The 22,159-nt window shown below is 59.8% G+C and overlaps 1 protein-coding gene across 11 annotated transcripts in view; it reads right to left on the minus strand.

The window, feature by feature from the left end:
• LOC119922700 overlaps positions 1-22,159 on the minus strand; it is a 63,971-nt gene that overhangs the window by 40,029 nt on the left and 1,783 nt on the right. For 2 of the 11 annotated variants that reach the window (XM_038742388.1, XM_038742390.1), the window contains 4 exons: positions 19,857-19,938; positions 18,337-18,386; positions 17,886-18,008; positions 16,876-17,140 (listed from right to left, as the gene is read on the minus strand). In XM_038742388.1, coding sequence (XP_038598316.1) covers positions 16,876-17,140; positions 17,886-18,008; positions 18,337-18,370 — 422 coding nt within the window. In that variant the 5' untranslated portion in view covers positions 18,371-18,386; positions 19,857-19,938. Of the gene's footprint in view, positions 1-16,690; positions 16,783-16,875; positions 17,141-17,839; positions 18,009-18,336; positions 18,387-18,741; positions 18,917-19,856; positions 19,985-20,549; positions 20,683-20,720; positions 20,809-22,159 lie in introns of those variants that run through there. The other 9 variants (XM_038742391.1, XM_038742389.1, XM_038742386.1 and 6 more) reach the window with 9 other exon arrangements.

Below are 22,159 nucleotides of genomic sequence, written 5' to 3' on the forward strand. Positions count from 1 at the left end.
GGGGGGCTGGTCAAGAGACAGCAAGACATATAGGTGCAGAGAGGGGGGGGGGGGGCAGGGCCAGGGGGGCAGGGGGCAGGGCCAGAGAGAGCAGGAGGGCAGGGCCAGAGAGAGCAGGAGGGCAGGGCCAGAGAGAGCAGGGGGGCAGGTCCACTGGGGGTGCAGGTCCAGAGAGAGCAGGGGGGGTCGGGCACGCAGGTCCAGAGAGAGGAGAGGAGAAGGTCCAGAGACATCAGAGAGAGCAGGTCCAGAGAGGGTGGGGGGGTCGGGCACGCAGGTCCAGAGAGAGGAGAGGAGAAGGTCCAGAGACATCAGAGAGAGCAGGTCCAGAGAGGGTTGGGGGGAGCAGGTCCAGAGAGAGTGAGGGGGAGCAGGTCCAGAAAGAGTGAGGGGGACCAGGTCCAGAGAGAGTGAGGGGGGACCAGGTCCAGAGAGAGTGAGGGGGGACCAGGTCCAGAGAGAGTGAGGGGGGACCAGGTCCAGAGAGAGTGAGGGGGGACCAGGTCCAGAGAGAGTGAGGGGGGGACCAGGTCCAGAGAGAGTGAGGGGGGACCAGGTCCAGAGAGAGTGAGGGGGGACCAGGTCCAGAGAGAGTGAGGGGGGACCAGGTCCAGAGAGAGTGAGGGGGGACCAGGTCCAGAGAGAGTGAGGGGGGACCAGGTCCAGAAAGAGTGAGGGGGACCAGGTCCAGAGAGGGCGGGGAGGGCAGATCCAGAGAGGGTGGCGGCGGGGGGCAGGTCCAAAGAGGGCAGGGGGAGCAGGTCCAGAGATGGCGGGGAGGGCGGGTCCAGAGAGGGCAGGGTGGGGGGGTCCAGTCCAGAGATAGCTGGGGGTGCTGGTTCACAGAGCGCAGGGGAGGAAAACAGGGGGGGCATGTCCAGAGATGCCGGGGGGGGGGGCAGTCCAGAGATGGCAGGGGGATGGGTCCAGAGACAGCAGAGCCTATAGGTGCAGAAAGGGCAGGGGGGCAGGGCCACAGAGGGCAGGGGGGCAGGGCCAGAAGGAGAGGGGTGGGCCACTGCAGAGAGGGGGGACCAGGCCAGAGAGAGCAGGGAGGCAGGTCCAGAGAGAACCGGGGGGGGGGGGGCAGGGGGGCAGTCCAGAGAGAGCAGGGGAGGAGGTCCAGGGAGAGCACGAGGGGCATGTCCAGAGAGAACTTGCGGGGGGGGGGGGGGGGGAAATGGGGGGGGGGCATTTCCAGAAAGGGCAGGGGGACCAGTCCAGAAAGGGCAGGGGGAGGGCAGGGCCAGAGATGGCGGGGCAGTCCAGAGAGAGCAGGGCATACAGGTCTAGAGAGGGCAGGGGGGTGGGAGGGGAGGTCCAGAGAGGGCAGGTGTAGCAGGTCTGGAGAGGATGGGGGGGCAGGTCCAGAGAGCTCCGGGGGAGGGGGGGTGTCCAGAGAAAGTTGGTGGGGGCAGTCCAGAGAGAGCTGGGGGGGGGGGGGCGTCTAGAAACAGCAGGGGAGGTCACACCAGGGAGAGCAGGGGAAGCAGAGAAGGTTGTGGGGGCAGGTCCAGATACAGCGGGGGGAGCGCCATTCGATAGAGCCGGGGGGGCAGGTCCAGGGAGAGTGGGAGTCCCCCCCGTCCACTGTGGTCATGCCCCCCTGCCCCCTCTGGCCCTGCCCCCCTGCCCTCTCTGGCAGGCAGGTCCAGAGAGAGCCAGGGGTGGGGGGGCTGGTCCAGAGAGAGCTGGGGGTGGAGGGCACAGTCCAGAGAGAGCAGGGGAGGAGGTCCAGGGAGAGCAGGAGGGGCATGTCCAGAGAGGGTGGAGGGGGCATGTCCAGAGAGGGCGGGGGGGGGGGGCTGATCCAGAGAGGGCAGGGGGCTGGCAGGGCCAGAGACAGCGGTTGCGGGGGCGGGGGGGGGGGTGGTTTCAGAGATGGCAGGGGGAGCCGGTCCAGAGACAGCAGGGCATATAGGTACAGAGAGGGCAGGGCTAGAGGGGGCAGGGCCACAGAGGGCAGGGGGGGCAGGGCCAGAGAGAGGGGTGGGCCACTGCAGAGCCAGTCCAGAGAGAGCGGGGGCAGGGGGGGCGATCCAGAGAGAGCAGGGCAGCCGATTCAGAGGGGGGCGGGCAGGTCCAGGAAGAGCAGGGGGAGCAGGTCCAGAGATGGTGGGGAGGGTGGGTCCAGAGAGGGCGGGGTGTGGGGGTCCTGTCCAGAGATAGCTGGGGGGTGCTGGTCCACAGAGAGTAGAGTTGGGGCGGTCCAAAGAGAGCAGGGGAGGAAAGCAGGGGGGGCATGTCCAGAGTTGGCGGGGGGGTGGGTCCAGAGACAGCAGGGCATATAGGTGCAGAGAGTGCAGGGGGGGCAGATCCAGCGGGGCAGGGCCAGAAGGAGAGGGGTGGGCCACTGCAAAGAGAGCAGGGGGAGCCAGTCCAGAGACAGCAGGGAGGCAGTCCAGTGAGCCGGGGTGGGGGTGGGGGCTGGTCCAGAGAGAGCCCATGGGGGGCCAGTCCACAGAGAGCAGGGGAGCAGGTCCAGAGAGAGCAGGAGGGGCATGTCCAGACACCCGTGGGGGGGATGTCCAGAAAGGGGGGGGCATTTCCAGAGAGGGTGGGGGGGCCGGTCCAGAGAGGGCAGGGGGTGGGCAAGGCCAGAGATGGTGGGGCAGTCTAGAGAGAGCAGGGCATATAGGTCCAGAGAGCTGGGCGAGGGGAGGTCCAGAGAGGGCGGGGGGGGGCAGGTCCAGAGGCAGGGGGGGGTCCAGAGAAAGCTGGTGGGGGAAGTCCAGAGACAGCGGGGGCGGGGGCAGAGAAAGCTGGCAGGGGGGGCAGTCCAGAGAGAGCTTGGGGGAGGGCAGTCTTGAGACAGCAGGGGAGGCCAGTCCAGAGACAGCGGAGGAAGCCGGTCCAGGGAGAACTGCGGGGCAATTCCAGAGAAGGTCAGGGAGGCAGGTCCAGAGAGGGCAGGAGCATCGGTCCAGAGGGGGCGGGGGCAGGCAGGTCCAGATACAGCAGGGGGAGCACCATTCGATAGAGCCCGGGGGGCAGGTCCAGAGAGAGCAGGGGGGCAGGTCCAGAGACAGCGGGGGGGGGGGGGGAGATCCAGAGAGGGCAGGGGGGCAGGTCCAAAGAGGGCGGGGAGGCAGGTCCAGAGAGGGCAGGGGGGGCAGGTCCGGGGAGAGCAGGGGGGCAGGTCCAGAGAGAGCGGGGGGGTGGCGGTCACAGGTCCCGAGAAAGCAGGGGTGGGGGGCGCGCAGGTCCAGAGAGAGGAGAGGAGAAGGTCCAGAGACGTCGGAGAGAGCAGGTCCAGAGAGGGTGGGGGGGAGCAGGTCCAGAGAGAGTGAGGGGGACCAGGTCCAGAGAGGGCGGGGAGGGCAGATCCAGAGAGGACGGCGGGGGGGGGGGGGGGGAGGTCCAAAGAGGGCAGGGGGAGCAGGTCCAGAGATGGTGGGGAGGGCGGGTCCAGAAGGCAGGGTGGGGGGTCCAGTCCAGAGATAGCTGGGGGGTGCCGGTTCACAGAGAGCAGGGGAGGAAAACAGGGGGGGCATGTCCAGAGATGGCGGGGGGGCGGGGCAGTCCAGAGACAGCGGAGGGGTGGGTCCAGAAACAGCAGAGCATATAGGTGCAGAGAGGGCAGGGGGGCAGAGCCAGGGGGGCAGGGCCAGAAAGAGAGGGGTGGGCCTCTGCGGAGAGAGCAGGGAGAGCAGGGAGGCAGGCCCAGGTCCAGATAGACAGAGCGGGGTGGGGGTGGTCCAGAGAGAGCCGTGGCAGGGGTCAGATCAAAAGAGAGAGCAGGAGGGCAGATCCAGAGAGAGAGCAGGGGGGCCACCTAAAGAGACAGAGCTGGGGGAGGGCCAATCCAGAGACAGCAAAGGGGGGCCGGTCCAGAGACAGCGGGGGTGGCAGGTCCAGGGAGATTGGGGGGGCCCCCCCGCCCCCTCTGGCCCTGCCCCCCCAGCAGGCAGGTCCAGATAGAGCCGGGGTGGGGCTGGTCCAGAGAGAGCCGGGGGGGGGGGGTGTCCAGAGAGAGCTGGGGGGGGGGGGTGTCCAGAGAGAGCAGGGGAGGAGGTCCAGGGAGAGCAGGAGGGGCATGTCCAGAGAGGGCGGGGGGGGTGGATATCCAGAAAGGGCAGGGGGTGGCATTTCCAGAGAGGGTGGGGGGGCCGATACAGAGAGGGCAGGCAGGGCCAGAGATGGCGGGGCAGTCCAGAGAGAGCAGGGCATATAGGTCCAGAGAGGGCTGGTGGTGTGGGTGGGGAGGTCCAGATAGGGCAGGGGGGGCAGGTTCAGAGACCTGGGGGTGGTCCAGAGAAAGCTGGTAGGGGCAGTCCAGAGAGAGCTGGGGGGTGGGGGGGGAGGTCTAGAGACAGTAGGGGACACCAGTCCAGAGAGAGCAGGGGAAGCTGGTCCAGGGAGAACAGGGGGGTCAATTCCAGAGAAGGTCGGGGGGGGGGGGGGCAGGTCCAGAGATGGTGGGGAGGGCGGGTCCAGAGAGGGTGGGGTGGGGGGTCCAGTCCAGAGATAGCTGGCGGGTGCCAGTCCACAGAGAGCAGGGTGGGGGCGGTCCAAAGAGAGCAGGGGAGGAAAGCAGGGGGGGCATGTCCAGAGATGGCGGGGGTGGGGGGGGGTTGGTCCAGAGACGGCAGGGGGGGCCGGTCCAGAGACAGCAGGGCATATAGGTGCAGAGAGGGCAGGGTGGGCAGAGCCAGGAGGGCAGGGCCACAGACGGCAGCAGGGGCAGGGCCAGAGAGAGCAGACGAGCAGGTCCAGAGAGAGAAGAGGAGCAGGTCCAAAGAGAGAAGGGGAGCAGGTCCGGGGCGGGGGGGGTGGGGGGGGTGCACAGGTCCAGAGAGAGTGGGGGGGGGCACAGGTTCAGAGAGAGCGGAGGTGAGGGGCAGGTCCAGGGAGAGCAGGGGAGAAGGTCCAGAGAGTGTGGGGAGGGCAGGTCCATAGAGGGTGGGGTGGGGGGGTCCAGTTCAGAGATAGCTGGTGGGTGCCGGTCCACAGAGAGCAGGGTGAGGGCAGTCCTAAGAGAGCAGGGGAGGAAGGCCGGGGGGGCATGTCCAGAGACAGCGGGGGCGGGGGGGGGCAGTCCAGAGAAGTCAGGGGGGGCCGGTCCAGAGACAGCTTGGGGGGCCCGTCTGGAGACGGCAGGGGGAGCTGGTTCAGGAAACGCTGGGGCGGGGGCGGTAGTCCATAAACAGCCGGGGGTGGGGGGGCGCTCCAAAAAGAGCTGGGGGGTGGCAGGTCCAGCAAGAGCAGGGGGGGACAGGTCCAGAGACAGCAGGGCATATAGGTGCAGAGAGGGCAGGGGGGCAGGGCCAGAGAGAGAGGTGTTGGCCAGTGCAGAGAGAACGGGGGGGGGGGGCAGTCCAGAGAGAGTGGGGGGCAGCTCCCGGGGGGGGGGGGCAGGTCCAGAGAGGGTGGAGGGGGCAGTCCAGAGAGAGCCTGGCAGGGGGCAGTCCAGAGAGAGTAGGGGAGGCCGGTCCAGAGAGAGCAGGGGAGAAAGGCCGGGGGGGGGGGGGGGGGGGCGGTCCAGAGAGATCCGGGGGGCAGGGCAGGTCCAGAGAGAGCCAAGGGGGCAGGTCCAGAGAGAGCAAGGCAAATAGGTCCAGAGAGGGCAGGGCCAAAATGACTGGGGTGGGCCAGTGCAGAGAAAACAGCGGGAGGGGCGGTCCAGAGAAGGCAGCGGGGAGGGAGGGCGGCAGTCCAGAGATACCTGGGGGGTGCCGGTCCAGAGAGAGCAGGGGAGGAAGGTAGGGGGTGCTTGTCCAGAGGCGGCAGGGGGGACCAGTCCAGAGACAGCAGGGGGGTACCGGTCCAGAGACAGCAGGATCAGGAGAGAGCGGGTGGGGGTGGGTCTGGAGAGAGCCGGGCTGCAGAGCCAGACAGAGAAGGAAAATAGGACTAGAGGGAACAGTGGGGATAGTTCCATACAGAACAGTAGGGATAGGTCCAGACAAAGCAAAGGCGGGGAATAGTTCCAGACAGAGCAAGGTAGGAATAGTTCCAGACACAATGGGGGAAGGAGGGGGGAATACTTCCAGAAAGAGCCGGGGGGGCGGGGTTGACGGTCCAGGGATAGCGCCGGGTGGGGGGCGGTCGGGAGTGTGGGGGGGAAGGCGGATCAGAGAGAGCAGGCAGGGGCAGGTCCGAAGGGAGCAGGCGGGGGTGGGTCCAGAGGGAGCGAGCAGGGGCGAGTCTGGAGGGAGCGGGTCCCAAGAGAGCTGGGCAGCAGAGCCGGACAGAGAAGTGGGTAGAAACAGACAGAGAAGGGGTGGTAGGACCTTAAATAGAAGGAAAATAGGACTAGAGGGAGCAGGGGGGATAGGTCCATACAGAACAGTGGGGATAAGTCCAGACAGAGCAATAGTTCCAGACAGAGCAAGGTGGGAATACTTCCAGACAGAGCAAGGTGGGAATACTTCCAGACAGAATGGTGGGGGTGGGGGTGGGGGTAGTTCCAGACAGAGCAAGATGGGAATACTTCCAGACAGAATATTGGGGGGTGGGGGTGGAAATACTTTCAGAAAGAGTGGGTGGGGGGGCGATCCAGTGAGATCTGGGGGGGCTGTCCAGAGAGAGCAGGGGGGTGGTCCAGGGGGGGTGCGGTCCAGAGACAGCAGGGTTGGGGGGGTGGTCCAGGGAGTGCTGGGGGGTGCAGGGTCCGGAGAGAGCCGGGCTGTAGAGCCAGACAGAGAAGTGGGGCAGAACCAGACAGAGAAGGGGTAATAGGACCGGATAAAGAAGGAGAGATAGGACCTTACAGAGGAGGACAATAGGACTGGGGGGAGCAGGCGGAATAGGTCCATACAGAACAGTGGGGATAGGTCCAGACAGAGCAAAGGGGGGGCAGGGGGAGAGTTCCAGACGGAGCAAGGCAGGAATAGTTCCAGACAGAACAGGGTGGGGGTGGGAAGGGGAGGCGGGGAAATACTTCCAGAAAGAGCTGATGGGGCGGGGGGGGGGGGGTCAGTCCAGAGACAGTGGGGGGCGGTGTCCAGAGAGAGCCAAGGGGGCCGGCCCGGAGAGAGTGGGCGGGGGCAAGTCCAGAGAGAGCCAGGCTGCAGAGCCAGAGAGAAGGAAGGCGGGAATAGTTCCAGACAGAACAGGGGGGGTGGCGGGGGGGAAAATACTTCCCAAAAGAGCCGGGGGGGGGGTGTCCAGAGACAGAGGGGGGAAGTGGGGCGGTCCAGAGAGAGCCAGGCTGTAGAGCCAGACAGAGAAGGGTGGCAGAACCAGACAGAGAAGGGGTGATAGGACCAGATAGAGAAGGAGAGATAGGACCTCCAGAGAACACAATAGGACTAGAGGGAACAGGGGTTATAGTTCCATACAGAACAGTGGGGATAGGTCCAGGCAGAGCAAAGGGAGGAGAATAGTTCCAGACGGAGCAAGGCAGGAATAGTTCCAGATAAAATGGGGGGCCGTGGGGAAATACTTCCAGAAAGAGCAGGGGGGGGTGCCGGTCCAGAGACAGCCGGGGCCCGCGGGGGCAGGGGGAGGTGCCGGTCCAGTGAGAGTGGGGGTGGGGGGTGGTGGTCCCGAGAGAGCACGGGGGTGGGGGGGGGGCGGGTCCGGAGAGCCGGGCAGCAGAGCCAGACAGAGAAGGGGTGATAGGACCAGATAGAGAAGGAGAGATAGGACCTTACAGGGAAGGACAATAGGACTAAAGGGAGCAGGGAGCATAGGTCCATACAGAACAGTAGGGATAGGTCCAGAAGGAGCAAGGGGCGGGGGTAATAGTTCCAGACGGAGCAAGGCAGGAATAGTTCCAGACAGAATGGGGGCGGGGGGGGGCGGGAGATACTTCCAGAAAGAGCAGGGGGGTGGACCAGAGACAGCAGGGGAGGCAGTCCCGGCCGGGGGGCCGGGGGGGCAGTCCAGAGAGAGCCGGGGAGGGGGCTGGTCCAGAGAGAGAGAGAGGGGGAGGGGGCCGGTCCAGAGAGAGAGAGGATGGGGCGGGGGGGGGCGGGTCCGGAGACAGCAGGCAAGTCCAGAGGAAGCCGGGCAGCAGAGCCAGAGAAAGGGGGCAGAACCAGACAGAGAAGGGGTGATAGGACCAGTTAGAGAAGGAGAGATAGAACCTTACAGAGAAGGACAATACGACTAGAGGGAGCAGGGGGATAGGTCCATACAGAACAGTGGGGATAGGTTCAGACAAAGCAAAGGCAGGGAATACTTCCAGACGGAGCATGGCGGGAATCGTTCCAGACAGAACAAGGTGGGGGGGGGGGGGGGGGAATCCTTTCAGACAGAGCAAGGCAGGAATACTTCCAGACAGAATGGGGTGTGTGTGGAAATACTTCCAGAAAGAGCGGGGGGGGGGGGTGCTCCAGTGAGAGTTGAGGGGGGGCTTGTCCAGAGAGAGCGGGGGGTGGGGGGCGGTCCAAAGAGAGCAGGGTGGGGGGTTTGGTCCAGAGAGAGCGGGGGGGGCGGGTCTGGAGAAAGCCATGGGGGCCAGTCCTGAGAGAGCGGGCGGGGGCAAGTCTGGAGAGAGCCAGGCTGCAAAGCCAGAGAGAGAAGGGGGGCAGAACCAGACAGAGAAGGGGTGATAGGACCAGATAGGGAAGGAGAGAGAGGATCTTACCGAGAAGGCCAATAGGACTAGAGGGAACAAGGGGGATAGGTCCATACAGAAGAGTGGGGATAGGTCCAGACAGAGCAAAGGGAAGCGAGGGGGGGAGGGGGAGGGGGAATAGTTCCAGACCGAGCAAGGCAGGAATAGTTCCAGATGGAGCAAGTTGGAAATAGTTCCAGACACACTGGGGGTGGGGGGAATACTTCCAGAAAGAGCGGGGGGGTGGGGGTGGGCCAAAGAGAACACCCAGTCCAGAGAGAGCAGGGTGGGCAGACAAGTACAGAGGGAGCAGGCAGGGGCAGGTCTGGAGGGAAAGGGCGGGGGTGGGTCCGAAGAGAGCTGGGCAGCAGAGCCAGACAGAGAAGGGGGCAGAACCAGACAGAGAAGGGGTGATAGGACCCGATAGAGAAGGAGAGATAGGACCTTACAGAGAAGGACAATAAGACTGGTGGGAGCAGGGGGAAATAGGTCCATACAGAACAGTGGGGATAGGTCCAGACAGAGCAAAGGCGGGGAATAGCTCCAGACAGAGCAAGGCGGGAATACTTCCAGATGGAGCAAGGCGGGAATACTTCCAGATGGAGCAAGGCGGGAATACTTCCAGATGGAGCAAGGCGGGAATACTTCCAGATGGAGCAAGGCGGGAATACTTCCAGACAGAATGGGGGGTGAGAGGGCCAGTCCAGAGGCGCGGGGGTGGGGGGTGGGGGGCGGTCCAGTGAGAGCCGGGGGGGGGGTGCCATCCAGTGAGGGGGGGGGGGGGCTGTCCACAGAGAGTGGGCGGGGTCAAGTCCAGAGAGAGCCAGGCTGCAGAGCCAGAGAGAGAAGGGGGGCAGAAACAGACAGAGAAGGGGTGATAGGACCAGATAGAGAAGGAGAGATAGGACCTTAAAGAGAAGGACAATAGGACTGGTGGGAACAGGGGGGATAGGTCCATACAGAACAGTGGGGGTAGGCCCAGACAGAGCAAGTGGCGGGTTGGGGGGAATAGTTCCAGACAGAGCAAGGTGGGAATACTTCCAGACTGAGCAAGGCAGGAATACTTCCAGACAGAATGGCGGGCGGGGGAGGGGGGGGAGATACTTCCAGAAAGAGCCGGGGGTGGGGGGCCGGTCCAGAGACAGCGGAGGGGGGTGGTCCAGTGAGAAAGGGTGAGGGGCGGTCCGGAGAGAGCTGGGGGGGGGCCCGGTCTGGAGAGACCGGTGGGGTGGGGGCAAGTCTGGAGAGAGCAGGGGAGTGGGCCAGATCCGCAGAGAGCCAGGGGGCGGGGGGCAGGTCTGGAGAGAGCGTGGGGCCATCGGCTCCGCAGAGAGCCAGGGGGGTGCTGGGGCCGCAAAGAGCGGGCAGGGGCAGGTCCAGAGGGAGCCGGGCTGCTGAGCCAGACAGAGAAGGGTAGCAGAACCAGAGAAGGGGTGATAGGACCAGATAGAGAAGGAGAGATAGGACCTTACAGAGAAGCACAATAGCACTAGAGGGAGCGGGGGGCATAGATCCATACAGAAAAGTGGGGATAGGTCTAGACAGAGCAAAGGGGGGGAATAGTTCCAGATGGAGCAAGGTGGGAATAGTTCCAGACAGAACAGGGTGGGGGGAAACTTCCAGAAAGAGCCGGGGGCTGGGGCCGGTCCAGAGACAGCGGGGTGGGGGGGCGGTCCACAGAGAGTGGGGTGGGTGGGCAGTCCTGAGAGAGCCAGGAGGCCGGTCTGGAGAGAGCAGACGGAACGTGGTGGTGGGGGGTACTTCCAGACACTGGGGTGAGCTGTGTCCAGTGAGAGCTGGGGGGCAGCTCCAGAGACAGCGGGAGGGGGGCGTCGGGTCCAGAGAGACTGGAGGGGGGTAGTCCAGGTACCTAGAGAGCAGGTGGGGGCGGTCCCGGAGGGAGCGGGTGGGGGCAGTCCCGGAGGGAGCAGGTGGGGGCAGTCCCGGAGGGAGCAGGTGGGGGCAGTCCCGGAGGGAGCAGGTGGGGGCAGTCCCGGAGGGAGCAGGTGGGGGCAGTCCCGGAGGGAGCAGGTGGGGGCAGTCCCGGAGGGAGCAGGTGGGGGCAGTCCCGGAGGGAGCAGGTGGGGGCAGTCCCGGAGGGAGCGGGTGGGGGCAGTCCCGGAGGGAGCGGGTGGGGGCAGTCCCGGAGGGAGCGGGTGGGGGCAGTCCCCGAGGGAGCGGGTGGGGGCAGTCCCCGAGAGAGCGGGTGGGGGCAGTCCCGGAGAGAGCGGGTGGGGGCAGTCCCGGAGAGAGCGGGTGGGGGCAGTCCCGGAGAGAGCCGGGCTGCAGAGCCAGACAGAGAAATTGGAGCAGAACCAGACAGAGAAGGGGTGATAGGACCAGAGAGAGAAGGAGAGATAGGACCTTACAGAGGACGACAATAGGACTAGAGGGAGAAGGGGGAATCCATCCATACAGAACAGTGGGGATAGGTCCAGACAGAGCAAAGTGGGGGGCGGAATAGTTGCAGATGGAGCAAGGCTGGAAAAGTTCCAGACCGAGCAAGGCAGGAATAGTTCCAGACAGAACGCTGAGGTGTGGAGGGTGGGGGATGGAGGTCCGTGGGAAATACTTCCAGAAAAAGCAGGGGGTGTGCGTGGTCCAGAGACAGCGGGGGTGGGAGCCAGGTCTGCAGAGAGCCAGGCTGCGGAGGCAGAATCAGACAGAGAAGTGGCGATAGGACCAGATAGAGAAGGAGAGATAGGACCTTATAGAGAAGGCCAATAGGACTAGAGGGAACAGGGAGGATAGGTCCATACAGAACAGTGAGGATAGGCCCAGACAGAGCAAAGGGGGGGCGGGGGAAGAAGGACAGTTCCAGACAGAGCAAGGCAGGAATTGTTACAGACAGAACGGCCGGGGGGTGGGGGTGGGGGTACTACCTGACACCAGGGTGAGCCGTGTCCGGAGAGAGCTAGGGGGGCAGGTCCAGAGACAGCGGGGGTGGGGGTCGGGTCCAGAGAGAGCGGGGGGGGGGGGGGTCCGGGTCCGGAGAGAGCGGGTGGGGGCAGTCCCGGAGAGAGCCAGGCTGCAGAGCCAGACAGAGAAAGGGAGCAGAACCAAATAGAGAAGGGGTGATAGTACCAGATAGAGAAGGAGAGATAGGACCTTACAGAGAAGGACAATAGGACTAGAGGGAGAAGGGGGAATAGGTCCATACAGAACAGTGGGGATAGGTCCAGACAGAGCAAAGGGGTGGCGGGCGGAATAGTTCCAGACGGAGCAAGGGGGGGAAAAGTTCCAGACTGAGCAAGGCGGGAATAGTTCCAGACAGAACCTTGGTGGTGGGGGGCGGTGGGATGGAGGTCCGCGGTAAATACTTCCAGAAAAAGGGGGGGGGGGCGGTCCAGAGAGCGAGGGGGGAGCCAGGTCCGGAGAGAGCCAGGCTGCAGAGCCAGACAGAGAAGGGAGGCAGAATCAGACAGAGAAGTGGTGATAGGACCAGATAGAGAAGGAGAGATAGGACCTTACAGAGAAGGCCAATAGGACTAGAGGGAACAGGGGGGATAGGTCCATACAGAACAGTGGGGATAGGCCCAGACAAAGCAAAGGGGGGAGGGGGGGAGAGAAGGATAGTTCCAGACAGAGCAAGGCAGGAATAGTTACAGACAGAACGTGGTGGGGGTACTTCCAGACACTGGGGTGAGCCGTGTCCAGAGAGAGCTGGGGGGGTAGGTCCGGGTCCAGAGAGTGCAGGAGGGGTGGGCCCAGAGAGAGCTGGGCTGCAGAGCCAGACAGAGAAAGGGAGCAGAACCAGACAGAGAAGGGGTGATAGGACCAGATAGAGAAGGAGAGATAGGACCTTACAGAGAAGCACAATAAGACTAGAGGGAGCAGGGGGGATAGGTCCAGGCAGAGCAAATTGGGGGGGGAATAGTTCCAGACAGAACAAAGCATGACTAGTTCCAGACAGAACTGGGGGGCGGGGGGGGAGATACTTCCAGAAAGAACGGGAACAGGGCCAGTCCAGAGGCAGCGGGGTGGGGGTGGGGGCATCCAGTGAGCAGGGGTGGGGGTACTGTCCGGGGTGGGAGGTCAAGAGAATCCGGGGGGGGGGGGGCAGTCCAGAGTGGACGGGGGCATGTCCGGAGAAAGCAAGGCTGCAGAACCAGAGAGAGAAGGGGGGCAGAACCAGACAGAGAACGGGTGATAGGACCAGATAGAAAAGTAGAGATAGGACCTTACAGAAAAGGCCAATAGGACTAGAGGGAACAGGGGGGATAGGTCCATACAAAATAGTGGGGATAGGTCCAGAAAGAGCAAAGGCGGGGGAATAATTCCAGACAGAGCCAGCCCGGGGAATAGTTCCAGACGGAGCCAGCCCGGGGAATAGTTCCAGACGGAGCCAGCCCGGGGAATAGTTCCAGACGGAGCCAGCCCGGGGAATAGTTCCAGACAGAGCCAGCCCGGGGAATAGTTCCAGACAGACTGGGGGTGGGGGGAATACTTCCAGAAAGAGCAGGGAGGCGGGGGGGGGGAGCGGTCCAGAGAAAGTGACCTGTCCCGAGAGAGCAGGGTGGGCAGGCAAGTACAGAGGGAGCAGGCAGGGGCAAATCCAGAGGGAGTGGGCGGGGGCAAGTCCCGAGGAAGCAGGGGCAGAACGTCCAGAGGGAGCAGGCGGGGCAAACCCTGAGACAGCGGGCGGGGAGGGGGGGCGGGTCCGGAGAGAGCTGGGCAGGATAGTCAGAGAAAGGGGGCAGAACCAGACAGAGAAGGGGTGATAGGACCAGTTTGAAAAGGAGAGATAGGACCTTACAGATAAGGACAGTAGGACTAGAGGGAGCATCATCAATCGTATTTATTGAGCTGCTTACTGTGTGCAGAGCACTGTACTAAGCGCTTGGGAAGTACAAGTTGGCAACATATAGAGACAGTCCCTACCCAACAGTGGGCTCAGAGTCTAAAAGGGGGAGACAGAGAACAAAACCAAACATACTAACAAAATAAAATAAATAGAATAGATATGTACAAGTAAAATAGAGTAACAAATATGTACAAACATATATACATATATACAGGTGCAGTGGGGAAGGGAAGGAGGTAAGATGGGGGTATGGAGAGGGGGACGAGGGGGAGAGGAAGGAAGGGGCTCATTCTGGGAAGGCCTCCTGGAGGAGGTGAGCTCTCAGTAGGGCCTTGAAGGGAGGAAGAGAGCTAGCTTGGCGGATGGGCAGAGGGAGGGCATTCCAGGCCCGGGGGATGACGTGGGCCAGGGGTCAATGGCGGGACAGGCGAGAACGAGGTACCGTGAGGAGATTAGCGACAGAGGAGCGGAGGGTGCGGGGTGGGCTGTAGAAGGAGAGAAGGGAGGTGAGGTAGGAGGGGGCGAGGTGATGGAGAGCCTTGAAGCCCAGGGTGAGGAGTTTCTGCCTGATGCGCAGATTGATTGGTAGCCATTGGAGATTTTTGAGGAGGGGAGTAACATGCCCAGAGCGTTTCTGGACAAAGACAATCCAGGCAGCAGCATGAAGTATGGATTGAAGTGGGGAGGGACACGAGGATGGGAGATCAGAGAGAAGGCTGATGCAGTAGTCCAGACGGGATAGGATGAGAGCTTGAACGAGAAGGGTAGCGGTGTGGATGGAGCAGGGGGGATAGGTCCATACAGAACAGTGGGGATAAGTCCAGACAAAGCAAAGGCAAGGAATACTTCCAGACGGAGCAAGGCGGGAATAGTTCCAGACCGAACGAGGAGGGGGTGGGGAATACTTCCAGACAGAATGGGGGTTGTGGGGGGGCGTGGAAATACTTCCAGAAAGAGCAAGGGGGGGCACTCCAGTGAGTTGGGGGGGCTGTCCAGAGAGAGCGGAGTGGGGGGAATCGCTCCAGAGAGAGCGGGGGGCGGGGGCAGGCCCCGAGAGAGCAGGAGGGTGCCAAGTCCGGAGAGAGCCAGGCTGCCGAGCCAGAGATCGAAGGGGGGCAGAACCACACAGTGAAAGCCAATAGCACTAGGGGGAACAGGGGGGATAGGTCCATACAAAATAGTGGGGATAGGTCCAGAAGGAGCAAAGGCCTGGGAATAGCTCCAGACGGAGCCAGGCGGGGGAATAGCTCCAGACGGAGCCAGGCGGGGGAATAGCTCCAGACGGAGCCAGGCGGGGGAATAGCTCCAGACGGAGCCAGGCGGGGGAATAGCTCCAGACGGAGCCAGGCGGGGGAATAGCTCCAGACGGAGCCAGGCGGGGGAATAGCTCCAGACGGAGCCAGGCGGGGGAATAGCTCCAGACGGAGCCAGGCGGGGGAATAGCTCCAGACGGAGCCAGGCGGGGGAATAGCTCCAGACGGAGCCAGGCGGGGGAATAGCTCCAGACGGAGCCAGGCGGGGGAACAGCTCCAGACGGAGCCAGGCGGGGGAACAGCTCCAGACGGAGCCAGGCGGGGGAACAGCTCCAGACGGAGCCAGGCGGGGGAACAGCTCCAGACGGAGCCAGGCGGGGGAACAGCTCCAGACGGAGCCAGGCGGGGGGAATAGCTCCAGACGGAGCCAGGAGGGGGGAATAGCTCCAGACGGAGCCAGGAGGGGGAATAGCTCCAGACGGAGCCAGGTGGGGGAATAGCTCCAGACGGAGCCAGGAGGGGGAATAGCTCCAGACGGAGCCAGGAGGGGGAATAGCTCCAGATGGAGCCAGGAGGGGGAATAGCTCCAGATGGAGCCAGGAGGGGGAATAGCTCCAGATGGAGCAAGACAGGAATAGTTCCAGATGGAGTCTGGAGAGAGCGGGCGGGGGCAAGTCCAGAGGGAGCAGGCAGGGCAAGTCTGGAGAGAGCCGGGCTGCAGAGCCAAACAGAGAAGGGGGGCAGAACCAGAGAAGGGGTGATAGAACCAGGTAGAGAAGGAGAGAAAGGACCTTACAGAGAAGGACAAAAAGGACCTAACAGAGAAGGACAATAGGACTAAAGGGAGCAGGGAGCATAGGTCCATACAGAACAGTGGGGATAGGTCCAGACAGAGCAAGTAGGGTGGGGAAATAGTTCCAGACGGAGCAAGGTGGGAATAGTTCCAGACAGAATGGGGTGGGCAGCAGTCCGGAGAAAGCACGGTGGATGGGCAAGTCCTGAGGGAGCGGACGGGGGCAAGTTCGGAGGGAGCCAGGCGGCAGAGCCAGACAGAGAGGAGGTGATAGGACCAGATAGAGAAGGAGGGATAGGACATTACAGAGAAGCACAATAGGAGTAGAGGGAACATGGGGTATAGGTCCATACAGAACAGTGGGGATAGGTCCAGACAGAGCAAAGGGGTGGGGGAAGATAGTTCCAGACCAAGCAAGGTGGGAATAGTTCCAGACAAACCAGGGGTGGGGGGGGAATACTTCCAGAAAGAGCTGGGGGGTGGGGGGCGGTCCAGAGAGCACCCCATCCCAAGAGAGCAGGGTGGGCGGGTCCCGAGAGAGCAGACGGGGGGGCCGGTCTGGAGAGCAGACGGGGGGCAGGTCCGGAGAGAGCCAGGTTGCACAGCTGGACAGAGAAGGGGGCCAGAACCAGAAAGAGAAGGGGTGATAGGACCAGGTAGATAAGGAGAGATAGGACCTTAGAGAGAAAGACAACAGGACTAGAGGGAGCAGGGTCCATAAAGAACAGTGGTGATAGGTCCAGACAGAGCAAGGGGTGGGGGAGAGATAGTTCCAGACGGAATAAGGCGGGAATAATTCCAGAAGGAGCAAGGCAGGAATAGTTAGACAGAACCGGGGGGGTGGGGTGGTGGTGGTGTCCAGAGAGAGCGGGGATGGGGGGCCGGTCCAGAGAGAGCAGGGGTGGGGGGCCGGTCCAGAGAGAGCTGGGGGTCCAGAGAGAGGAGGGGTGGGGCCGGTCCAGAGAGAGCAGGGGCAGGGATCCAGAGAAAGCAGGGGGGTGAGGGGGGGCGGGTCCAGAGGGAGCAGGCCCGGGGCAGGTCCAGAGGGAGCCAAGCTACAGAGCCAGACAGAGAAGGGGTGATAGTACCAGACAGAGAAGGAGAGATAGGACCTTACAGAGAAGGTCGATAGGGCCAGACGGAGCATGGGGCATAGGTCCCATCGGAGCAGGGGGGCGGGAGGGGGGAATAGTTCCAGTCAGATGGGGCGGGGGGGGGGCACATCGGACCCAGCGGAGAACGCATAGCTGGGAAGGATGACCGTGGTTGTGGAGTGGTTGAGGATTATTTGGAGACAAGGTAAATCCAGCGGCTCGAGTCTCTGATAGGAAAGTATTGGTAATGCAGAGTAAATTAAGCCCTGGAAGTTGCCTCCTTTGAGAAGGAATGGGTTGTGGTCCCTGGGGGCTCAAGGTAGGAATTAAGTCTAGAACAGATGGTCAAGAAAATAGGCATGGGAGTCAGAGAGAGAGGGGAATCACTATTGCTGAGCATATGACAAAGTTAAATTACTTCTCACCGGTTATGGTATCGTTGAAGTGGTCCTATTGCCGAGATTTCCCCCAGCAGCGCTTCCCAGAGGGATGGGTCTGATGGTGCTCCTGCAAGTTGAGAAGGAAATGAGTAGAGATGCAAATGATGCAGTTTCTGTGACAGAGACATTCCTCCAATACCCCACAAGTCAACCAGGTTTTCAGTAGGTGTGAGAGAACAGCCACAGATAGCCTGGATTCTCCACCCAGGAGCCAAATGCCCTTGAGAACTTCCACAGCCACAGCAAGAAGCTGGAGAACAAAGAGGCAGTTTGAGTGGCCAGGTAGCCTGGCAAGGGCATTAGGCCCTTCACCCCAGTACCCAACCCTGACCCCGAACCCAGGCATTAATGAGGTCGACGTCCGTGAGAATAATACCTCCACAGAACAGCCCCGCCTTGGGGAAGTTTCCTGGCCCAGTAGAGCTCACATCTAGCAAGCCACAGAACACTTTAGTCAGCTTCACTCTAAACACTAGGCTCTTCCCCGCTCCTCCCCCCAACCCCTCAGCCCACCCTCCCAACTCCCTCAGAGGCAGTCACTGTCAAGCACAGAGGGGTTCCACCGCTACAGGTGCTGAGGATTTGCAGGGTGACCCTGTGGACAGGACTGTGGGTTCAGGCAGGAATGACCCATCTATAGAATTAAGGGTCCTGGGTCTCCTCAGTCCCACAGTCAAGTCAAACCGAGTCAGTTTCCTATGCAGAGCCTTAGCCCCAGTTGGTAGAACCAGCTACAGTACTGACAGTGACAGGTCCCTCTGCACACCTTATCCTCCTCCTGCATTAACCCCTAGTCATCCACACATGGCCTCATCACCTTCCCTTAGAGATGGGACCATCTCTATATGTTGCCAACTTGTACTTCCCAAGCGCTTAGTACAGTGCTCTGCACACAATCAGCGCTCAATACATACGATTGAGTGAATGAATGAATGAATGGAAACTCAGCTCCTGATTCTTCCACTCCATGGGGATCAGCTGTTCTGGGTCCTCACTGAAAGGGCAACAGTCCTCATTGCCAGGAAGGGTGCTGAGAAGCTTCTGGGAGGAGAAGTGAACTAGTCCTTCTCTTCTGCTCATCAAGACTCCTTCGATATCCACCTCCAGACGGCACTCACCTGGGATTAGGAAAAGCCCGCAAATTCCAGCCAGCTCCTATTGCCTCACTTGGACCACAGCCACCCTCAACCCATCCCAAATATCCTCCCATCTGGCACTCCCACCCCCCCACCTACCCAATCAATGTACTAGGGGTCTTCCACCTCTTTAAAATGTTTCTTCTTCAACAGGCCTTCTCTAACTAAAGTTCTTATCTCCCTAGCCCCTCCCCAAACATTTTATTTTCCCTTCCAGCTCACCAGTGCACTTAATCCCACCCCCTAAGCACTGAAGCATTCACCCCACATCAATTAAGTACCTATTGTTTTACCCAGAATCTTCCCTTACCTGTATTGCACCATCTGGATCCGATCCCCCTCATTACACCGATACTGGACCTGGAAGATTCAAAGAGAACTATGTCAGCATGCACAAGACAGGCCTATCTGAAGGTTTAAGGGAAAGCAACACCATAATGAGAACAGAGAAGTGGGGACAGGTGTGTTGATGTGGTGAGGCAAGGCTGCAAGAACCATGTCTGCTTAATCTGTTCCATTAGGCTCTCACAAGCAGTTAGTACAATACTCCTCCCAAAGGAAGATCTCAAATGCTGCTGATTCATTGGCTGTAGCAAAGCATCCCTCAGAACTTCCCCTGCCAGGGAGAGAAGTGGTAGAACAAAGAGGCAGTTTGAGTGCCCAGGAAGCCATCAAAGATGGAGTAGTAGCCCTTTTGCCCACTAACCACCCTTACCCCCCAAAGCAGGAATGAGTGAGGTCAGAGTAAGTAAAGATACCCTCTCAGCACAACCCTACAGGCAAAATCTTGGGCAAATTACGTGGCCTTAAACTCCCAGCTATCAAACCAGTAAGCAGATTCAAGGCTCCCAAGTCATCAAAACCACCTTCCAAAAATCCCCTTATTCTCCTCAGCTCACCAAACCCAGCCCTTACAACGTTTCAAAGACAACCAGCCTTGAAGTGAGTGGGGCCCCTGTAGGCTTATATAGGGCAGGGAGATTGTGGGGGCTGGGGCATGCATGCGTTAGTCACTAATTCCCCTGATTGGAAACAGCTGGGGTAGAGATCAGTTGTCCCTGAGGGAAGGTCCAGCTGCATCATTGGATGAGGGTATGGCTGCCAGAAAGAGAGAGTAGGGCAGCTAGCCCTTTCCAGATTGAGCACCCCCTTTTCCTCTGCTCCTCCTCCCCTCTCCATCACCCCTACTCCCTCCCTCTGCTCTACCCACTGCCCCACCCCACAGCTCTTGTGTATATTTGGACATATTTATTATTCTATTCATTTTGTTAATGATGTGTATTTGTCTATAATTCTATTGATCTATTCTGATGCTAGGGATGCCTACTTGATTTGTTTTGTTGTCTGTCTCCCCCTTCTAAATTGTGAGTCCATTGTCTGGTAGGGATTGTCTCTATCCTGTTGCCAAATTGTCCTTTCCAAGTGCTTAGTACAGTGCTCTGCACACAGTAAGTGCCCAATAAATACAATCGAATGAATGAGTAGGATAGGATGAAAGGGTCTGTCCAGAGAAACACTAATTCCAAACGCCTCTCCAGTCAGTCTCATCTCCGGCCCAACCCCCACCCCCCTTTCCTGTCCCATCTCAGTTCCTTCTGATAGGGAAGTGTCCCCTGATAGTTTCTCTGATAGGAAAGTATTGGTTATGCAGAGTAAATTATTAAACCCTGGAAGTTGCCTCCTTTGAGAAGGAAGGGGTTGTGGTCCCTGGGGGCTCAAGGTAGGAATTAAGGCTAGAACAGATGGTCAAGGAAATAGGCATGCGAGTCAGTGAGAGAGGGGAATCACTATTGCTGAGCAGATGACAGACCAAGTTAAATTACTTCTCACCGGTTACGATATCGTTGAAGTGGTCCTATTGCCGAGATTTCCCCCAGCAGCGCTTCCCGGAGGGATCGGTCTGATGGTGCTCCTGCAAGTTGAGAAGGAATTGAGTAGAGATGCAAATGATGCAGTTTCTGTAACAGAGACATTCCTCCAATACCCCACAAGTCAACCTGGTTTTCAGTACGTGTGAGAGAACAATCAATCAATCGTATTTATTGAGCGCTTACTGTGTGCAGAGCACTGTACTAAGTGCTTGGGAAGAACAAGTTGGCAACATATAGAGATAGTCCCTACCCAACAGTGGGCTCACAGTCTAAAAGTACAGCCACAGATAGCCTGGATTCTCCACCCTTCCCTACCCCTGCCATTGAATCTCCATACCCCCAGGTTTGGAGAGGCCTGGACTTAAAGGACAACAAGTCTCCAGTGGCAGACTAAACAGGGGAGTGGGAAGGCTTGCAGTACTCTGTACCAAACCCTTCTATGCTCCCTACAAAGATGCAGGTTGGATGCTACTGAACTCCACGGGAGAATACGATGGACGGACGGACAGACAACAGACACACACACACACACACACACACACACACACTTTATTTTCCCTTTCAACTCACCCATGCACTTAATCTCACCCACCAAGCAATGAAGCATTCACCACACAGAAATTAGGTACATATACTCAGCTCTTTCTCTCACTTGTATCAGCTGAGACCCTCCAATAAACTGATGCCGGACCTAGACTACTGAAAAAGAACTGTTACAATATGTAAGACATGCCTAACAGTCTTAAGGAAGGAGACACCACAATGAGCAGGCAAGTGGGGACAAGTGTGCTGTGGTGGTGAGTCAGGGCTACAGGGAACACACCTGCTAATTCCACTGTACTCTCGCCAAGCACTTAGGTTAGTGCTCTGTATGTAGTAAACATTCCAGTACCTGTCGATTGATTGCAGGAACACAGTGTCTATTAGAACTAAACACAGCCACAGCAAGAAGCTGAAGACCGGAGAGGCAGCGTGAGTGGCCAGATAGCCTTCCTATATGGAGTGCTAGGCCCTACACCCCTCTACCCACCCCTGACCCCCAATGCAGGCATTAATGAGATCAGGATAGGGGAGGGATGATATCCCCCATAAACGGCCCCGGGGAAACTTGGGGAAATTTCCTGGCCTAGAAGAACTCACGGCTAGCAAGCCAGAAAGCATCTAGCCAGCTAGACTATTAAACACTAGACTCTCCCCTCCTCCCATTCCCCTGCCCCGACATCCTCCCGACTCCCTCAGAGGCAGTCACTGTCACACACAGAGGGGTTCCAACTCTGGAAGGACCAAGGATGTGGCATGGTGACCCTGTGGACGAGGCTGCAGGTTCAGGTAGGATTGATTGACCCATCCAGAGAATTAAGGACACTGGGTCTTCTCAGTTCCACCATCACCTCCCTTGGAGATGGAAGCTCAGCTCCCGATTCTTCCTCACCATGGGAATCAGCTCTTCTGGGTCCTCACTGAAGGGGGACACTTGGACCACATCCACCCTCAATCCAATCCACAATCCTCCCCCCGGAACTCCCACCCCCTGTCCACGCAGTGGACATATCAGCAGTCTCCCAAATCTTTACAAGCCCTACCGAAATAGTCTCTTCTCCCACAAGCCTTCCCTGATTCAGGCTCTCATCTCTCCACCCCACCCCCCCGGGGACACACAAAACACACACTTCATTTTCCCTCCCAACTCACCCATGCACACACTCACCCACTAAGCCCTGAAGCATTAACCCCCCATTAATTAAGTACACATCTTTTGACTCAAATCCTTCCCTCTCCTGTGTTTTATGGTCTGGAAACAGCCCCCCCTCCCCCATTTAACAGACACTGGACTTATAAGATTGAAAGGGAACTCTCTTAAAATTGCAGACAAGTGGGGACAGGTGTACTGAAGTGGGTGTGTGAGGGTGGCAGGCAACAGGTGGGCTAGTTCTGTTGCATTGAATTCTCCCAAACACTTAGTACAGTGCTCTGCATATCCTAAGCACTCCCATACCACTGATGGATTGGAGGAGCCAAGTGTCCTTTCAGAACTTCCACAGCTACAGAGAGAAGCTGGAGAACCAAGAAAGAGCAAGTCTGAGTGGACAGGAAGCCTTCTGAGAGGGAGTCTTAGGCCCTTCAACCCACTACCCGACCCCTCCACCCCCACTGAGGGCATGGGTAAGGTCAACATCCACGAGGACGAAACTGCCACAGAACAGCTCTGCAGGGAGGGCCTTGGGGGAAGTGTTCCAGCCTAGAACTACTCACATCTAGCAA

This window comes from Tachyglossus aculeatus, unplaced genomic scaffold (assembly GCF_015852505.1).
Source record: "Tachyglossus aculeatus isolate mTacAcu1 unplaced genomic scaffold, mTacAcu1.pri scaffold_121_arrow_ctg1, whole genome shotgun sequence".
Lineage (NCBI taxonomy): Eukaryota > Metazoa > Chordata > Mammalia > Monotremata > Tachyglossidae > Tachyglossus > Tachyglossus aculeatus.